Raw genomic sequence first — 7,074 nt, 5'->3', positions numbered from 1 at the left:
TTTTAGACCCTATGTTTTGCAAAACTTACCAATTGGACCCTCTGTTTTGTTAAATGACAAAATGGACCCTGTATTTTTTAAAATGGTACAAATAAGACCCTGAATTATAATCTGATCTAAGAGTGATATGACAAAACTATTTACATTTTCTGTATCTGTTCGTATTAAGAATTGTCTTCAAGTTGATTATATTAAAAAAAGTTATCAAAAATTAAGCTCAAGATCCCATTTTTACCATTTTAGAAAATACATGGTCCATTTTGTCATTTAACAAAATACAGGGTCCAATCGGTAACTTTTGCAAAACATAGGGTCCAAAATAGCATTTACCCAATATTAATTCATATAAAATATATATTTTTATTTATTTATTCTATAAATTTCTCATTTTTTATTTTATTATTTTTTGAAATAACACTTTAGCTTTTACTTTTCATCAGGTTTTTTACTTTTTTTTAAAAAAATAAAAATAAATGGATCAATAAAAAATAGATAAAATTAGATTAAAAAAAGGGTCTCAAACTAAATAGGTTCTACTGAAACAAGATTTACACTTTTCAATCAGTTTTCAGGGTAGTTTTAACTTAAAGGTATACTAGATCATCAATCTTCATGTCAGAATCAGAATACACGAGCTTGAACGGTTCAAAAGTCAATATATAATTATTGTTTTTATAATTCATTTAGCTGACATGATTAAGATTCACCGCAACTACTACTAATTCCACCTTCCAGAAGCCTTGAAGTAAAACTTCGGTTATTTGACTTGAATTGGTTCATCTGTTAAACAGAGATTATATAATTAATCTAAGCAACTTGTTCATTCCTCAAGAAAAAAAAAATGATTTCATTCAGTACCATTTGCATGTGTAAAATTGAAGGAATTTGTCTTAAAAGTAAAGAAGCTTTTATTACAAGTTAGGGTTTGACTCAATAAACAAAACCCAGAGTAAAGCACTAGGACAGACAAGGCTCTTCTGCTCCTCCACTCTTTCTTTCAAGTTGAGATATGCCTTATTCCAACAACATTAGAGTTATCAGTCAGAGTGTCACTTTCTAAGTGACAGAATGAAATAATGGAGCATAAGAAAAGAGCCAATCTTCAAAAAAGAACTATAGATGTACTGTTTGGTTTAAATTTTCACAAGCTCCCCTGTCACCGCCCAATCAAGTAAAAATTGTATTCTACAGGACTCTCTCAACCAAAAAAAGAAGAAAATTATCTTCCACCTAGCCAATCTTTCCTTTCCCAAAAAAATCCACTTAAGTGGAGCAGCAACTTTTCTTTGCATTCCCAGAAGCTTCATTAACATTTATAGAGGTTCCTTGACCAGGAAGTGCAGTATTTGTAGCTACTTCTTGAGCTGCCAAGGCTTTTTTGCTTATGATGTGATAGATTTCAGTCAAAATGGTCTGAAATGCCTTCTCAACATTAGTTGCTTCCAGCGCCGATGTCTCAAGAAATGAAAGGCCTTCCTTCTCAGCCAAGGACTGACCATCATCTTCTGAAACAGCTCTAAGATGGTTTAAGTCCGACTTGTTTCCAGCCATCATGATGACAATGTTAGAATCCGCATGGTCCCTCAACTCACGCAGCCACCTCTGGACATTGTCAAAAGTTTGCCTCTTAGTTATGTCATACACAAGCAGTGCACCAACTGCACCTCTGTAGTAAGCACTGGTGATAGCACGGTACCGCTCCTGACCTGCTGTATCCCATATTTGTGCCTTAACCGTCTTTCCTTCTACCTGAAAAGTTTTCAGGTAAGGCTATGGTATTAAAAACTAAACTACCTTTCGTTATCACAGTAGTAAATGGTAAATCAGCCATATCAGTATGCAAACACCACTCCATGCCATAAATGCAATACAGGAAAATGGAACCCCACCAAAATGCCAAAATACTAGTTGGTTTTCGAACTTTTCCTAAATTGTTGTCCATTTAAAATTCACACTTCAAAACGATTGATTTCAAAATGAAAACAAATAAGCCCCTAAAGTATTCTTTAATCATGAAATTCTCAAAGACAATTTTTCATTGTAGTGTAGTTTGTACTCAATTATCTCCGTGAAAGGAAAAACGAAAGTAAAGGACAAGTTTCTCCATAACACATCCTGCACTGCACACGGGTTTCTTCTGAAAAAAATAAATTGAAAATATGTGTACGAAATACGCAATCCTAAATTGAAAAATAATTCCATTTCCGCCTCAAGCAATCATAATTGGCTTTGGCCCAATCATTTATAATACTAAAATAAATTTAGCACGATATTTTTGAAGTCCACCAACTCCCTCGAAGTAAATTTATGCAACCATCAACAAGACCCAAATTATGGTTGATGCTGACTCAATTATTAATGAAGTTTAACTCAATTTCTCTTCAGAAAAAACGAGACCCAAATAATTTTAAAAGTACGAACTCCAGAAATCAACTATAACCCCAAACTTTCCCTTAACTCCATGAAAACTCAAAGGACGCATCACTGAAAAGCTTTATCAACACAAGTTAATTTAAAAAGGAAAAAAAAAATTATGTTCCATTAGAGAGAAACATGCAAGATCAATCAAGTTCTAAAAGCTACAATTATTCTCAAAAAATCTAAGCATGTCATTGATGGGTAAAAAGAACACACACACACACACACATAATCGACGCTAACACGAAATCAGAATCGTCCAAACAGATCGGTAAAATAACTTGCCTGGAGAGTCCTGGTAGCGAACTCAACGCCGATGGTAGATTTCGATTCCAAACAAAACTCGTTTCTGGTATACCTCGAAAGAATGTTGGATTTTCCAACGCCTGAGTCTCCGATGAGCACGATCTTGAACAAGTAATCGTATTCGTGGTCTACCCTATGAGCCATAATCCCTTTCTCCTTTGATCTCTGGAACCTACACTCACCCAAATCCGAAATTCAGATCCCACTTCGTAATCGTAATCAACAAATACACGAATTGTAATCCACAGATAGATCTAGAGATTTCGAAGAAAGAATACCTTTAGTGGCGCGGACGGATCAAAGAGAGAATGAGATATCGGAAGGTGGTGGTGGTGGTGAGTCTCCCTGAGAGACTTGGGCTGGTATGGAGGTTTCGTTTGAGAATTGGTAAGAGTAACTGTACGAATTGGAGGGTAGTTCAACTCTTGAACGAGGAGAAGAAGAAGATTATATAGTGTGAGCGCTAACGTAATAATAACATTTGGCCAATGAGAAAATAGAGAAACGGAAAGACCGACGACCGAAAAACAAAGGTCCTTTGAAACGGCCTTCTCTCTTCTCAATTCTCATTAAAAGGACTCCACTCACGTGAAACGACATGTCGTTTTAAATGAGACCATAAACGACAATTGCATTTGTCAAAGGTCAAATTTATGAGGTGGCACTGAAACAGGTGGCTTGGCTGGCAGCCTGTGCCAGAGGATGTTTAGTGTCTTCCACGCCTTTATTATTATTTTTCTTAAAATGGAATTTCAATTTTATATATTATAAAGTAGAAGGTAGCCTAGATGTTGTTTTAATTATTATTATTATTTATTTATTTTCTTTTTATATAAAAATAGGATTTTTGTTCATTTGTTCTTATTTCAGGTGAAGCATATGTCTTATGTGACATAAAAATGATATTTTATATATAAAAAAAGTTGAATTAAAATAAAATGTCCACTCAATATCTTGTTGCATTATTCGGTCATGAGTAATCAAATTAATCATAGTGACGAAGATAATTGAATGGTTTTGCACTCACAACATAAAAAGCATGTGCATTGATACCAATGATTTCAGATCCAACCAATCTTTTTCACCTCACGCACAAACACAACTAATCATTATCTTTTTTTCACAAAACAGGAGTAAAATTGTGTATGCCTTTCATATATATTCTAAGGAAATTATCATTCATGATTATATTTGGCCAAAAAAAAAAAAATTAACCCAAAGCTGAACGCATTTTAAATTAGTGTTCATGTTTCATTGATCCTAAATTACCCATCACATAACAAAAATTCATCTTTTCTTCCTTTTCTCTTTCTCTCTACACTATTCATTTTCTTTCTTTCTCTCCTACCCAGGGACGGAGGGACTTTAGCCCATGTGTGGGCTAAAGCCCTCACTCAAATATATACATCAAATTTTTTATATGTAGATATATACATATATTAATTCACTTTGTTCAATTTATTAAAGTCCAATTCACAAAAGCCCTCACTCAATATCTTAATCATGATTCATGAGCCTACTCTTATTCTAATCAAGCCCATTTTAAAAGTAGTCCAATACAAATAATAAAAAAAATAATACTTTATTAAAAAATAAAATAATACAATTGACAATATTTTATTTTATTTTTGTCAACAGTATTATTTTATTTTGTTGAAGATGAAAATTTGAAAGATACATTTATCATTATTTTTATTAGTTTTGACTTAATATTTATTCAAGCCCTCACTCAACTAAATTTCTGGCTTCGTCACTGCTCCTACCCACTCATTCATGGTCAACAAAATATGTGGGTAAATGATTTTCTTTAATTCTTTGTTATTAGTCAAGTCGATGATTTATAATATTGTTTAGAATAGTGGTTTCTTTGTATTTTTTTTTTTGGTGAAATTTGCCAAGTTTGGGTTTTTTGTGATTTTTTAAAAAATGCACAACAGGGTACAAGGGCTGTCTCAAACCATTTAGGGCCTAGGACAAAATTTTAAAATAAAGTTTTTTTTTTCTAAAAAAATTCAATAAACATTTAAACTTTAAATATAATTAAAAATATTCAAATATTAAAAATTCTAGATGTAATTATAACAGAAAAAAAAAATCCTTAGGCAACACTATTCAAATAATCCATTCATTTAATGATTTTTCTTCTTAGGCATGTTACTTAAAAGGGAATGAGAATGAATGGTATGATATTAATTCTCATACAATTGTTTACTAAATTTTGGAAAGGGAGAGACTAGTGGGACCCACACAAATTAGGGAGAAAACAAAAGGAAAGGTTCTCCCCTATAAAAATGTCTTTCCCTTTCCTTACTTAATTTATTTTAATTTTAATTTTATTAATTAAAAATAAAAAAGACAAATATACCCCTTAAAAATCTATAAACAGAAAATAATTACATGTTCTAATAATGACAATTTTGTCAAATTAAAGCATTCCGATTATCTTTCCTAGTTATGTAAACAAAATAATATGATTCTGGTTTTCTTTCCGGACAGTTTAGTAAACATCATAATAAATATTGTTACCGATTATTTTTTATTTTAAACCGATACATTTCTCCCATTGATTATTCTGATTTCAATTACAGTTTAGTAAACGCGGTGTTTTCCTCAACGAACAATCTTAAAAACATAAAACCTTATAAGAAGAGATAACAACAGATGAATTATTTAAATATGTATCTTTCTTACTTTTTGGGATGCAAACTTGCTAATTAAATCATCGTAATGAAGTTTATTTAGCAATTTATTTTCGATCAACAACATAGCTAATTCACTCAATCATTCTTGCAACATGGATGATCTTAAATATGATTTTATTAATTTTAATTTTGAAAAATTTTCTCTCTTGAGAAGCAACAGTTACTGGAATTGTTAGTAAAATTCAATAAGCAAAGAATGCATTTGGAATGGAACCAATATTTTTTATATGATCAAGTATTTCAATTAAGTTACTATTTTTGTTATAGTGAGAATTTTTTGTCTAGAAATACAAGTATAATCTCATAAATAACTGACACGTAGATTCAGTTCCCGATAGAAAAGAATGACGTGTCAATAAATAACTTCAATAGAGCTGACATGGCATGATGTAAACCTGCAAGAAGGTGCGACCGAGATATGGTCTAGTCACACATTATGCCCATCATAGTCGAAAGATAAGCAGAATTAAGAGAAATTAGTACGAGTCGCGCATATATCGATTATATGCGACTAGTAAGTACATTTCTCCTGTGACATGTAAAGACCGCTTCTTTACATAGGTTTGGTCTGAAAGACTAGTGTGTTCGACAACTTGACAAAAACTCGTAAGTTCTAAGTTGTCAACGTAGGAATATCCATATATGTGATTGAGATGTGAACTCGCAGACACATTAATTAACTAAGTTGGCCTGAAAGCCCGTTATACGAACAGACCACCTTAGAGCCCGCGAGCTTGTGTGTTTGGAATATGAAAAATCAATATGCGACTTGATAAGTTACACACGTTTAGGCAATTAATTAAGAACGAATGAAACTGTTCTTATATTTATTCTTTAAACATTTATATTAATTAAATTATGTGATATGTAATAAACAGTCCTGTCTAACCGATTATGTAAGATCAAAGGACACTTGCTTTCTATATAGATGAGTGATCCAAATCAAATAAATTAGGCTGAAATTGTTTGCAAAAGTGGACTAAGTAGACCGAGCTCTGACTGAACTACTATACATCTTTGTCTTGTTTATTGTTTACTATCTTTATTTTGTCTATTTTGTATTCAATTCCTTGAGTATTCACCATTCTAAGTGAATAATTGCATATCTTCTAGTGAGTGTTCTTACTTTGCTCGAATACTCGCTATTTTTAGTATTGTCTAATTTTCTCCAACAACATTTGGCATTATCTGTGAGAAGCAGATTTCTGATATATCTGACATTTTGGAGGAGAATCGAAATGACTACAAACCAGATGAACACCAATGAGAACAAAAGGCCAACAATAGAGGCACATCTGGTGCTCCGATTGTCAACGGTGGAACTGCCCTTATTGAGTTCACATTTGGAGGAGTGGGGCATACCACTATGACTCCCCTAAATCTTTTCCTGTAATTTCTAGGCTTAGCTAGAGAAGCCTCGACGCCAATAGCCATTATTGGCCACTTTCTGCCAATAAAACCTATCTCCGCCACTAAGGGTATAGTGCAGCTGACAACCGTCCTGTATGACAAGAATAAATACATGTTATGTATGCTGAAATTGTAGGAAGGAATCGAAACTCGGTTGTTCGTCCACTGTGAGAACCTCCTAGCCAACGACACACGAATAACAAGGTAAATAACACTACTAGACATCATGGTAACCGTA

The 7,074-nt window shown here is 32.8% G+C and overlaps 1 protein-coding gene across 2 annotated transcripts; it reads right to left on the bottom strand.

The window, feature by feature from the left end:
• Positions 1–827: 827 nt before the first annotated feature.
• Positions 828–3,301, bottom strand: LOC115719600 (ras-related protein Rab11C). Of its 2 annotated transcripts, none has more exons than XM_030648698.2 (3): positions 3,003–3,301; positions 2,704–2,896; positions 828–1,749 (listed from the first exon to the last, which is right to left on the bottom strand). In XM_030648698.2, exons 2-3 carry the CDS (start codon positions 2,866–2,868, stop codon positions 1,264–1,266), a joined length of 651 nt encoding a protein of 216 aa, XP_030504558.1. In that variant the 5' UTR covers positions 2,869–2,896; positions 3,003–3,301; the 3' UTR covers positions 828–1,263. The 2 variants fall into 2 exon arrangements, with proteins under 2 accessions (XP_030504558.1, XP_060966697.1); XM_061110714.1 differs by having other exon boundaries at positions 828–1,745; positions 2,700–2,896; positions 3,003–3,296.
• Between the last annotated feature and the right edge of the window lie 3,773 nt (positions 3,302–7,074).

The sequence above is a fragment of the Cannabis sativa genome, chromosome 2, assembly GCF_029168945.1.
Source record: "Cannabis sativa cultivar Pink pepper isolate KNU-18-1 chromosome 2, ASM2916894v1, whole genome shotgun sequence".
Classification (NCBI taxonomy): Eukaryota; Viridiplantae; Streptophyta; class Magnoliopsida; order Rosales; family Cannabaceae; genus Cannabis; species Cannabis sativa.
The sequence above is the reverse complement of the archived record's forward strand: the minus strand, read 5'-3'. Positions and strand labels throughout refer to the sequence as shown.

Excerpts from the sequence above, each read along its gene's own strand:
- LOC115719600 (XM_030648698.2), bottom strand. The coding sequence starts at position 2,868 with ATGGCTCATAGGGTAGACCACGAATACGATTACTTGTTCAAGATCGTG. Across the intron at positions 1,750-2,703 it reads TCGCTACCAGGACTCTCCAG|GTAGAAGGAAAGACGGTTAA; the intron begins GCAAGTTATTTT and ends AAAACTTTTCAG.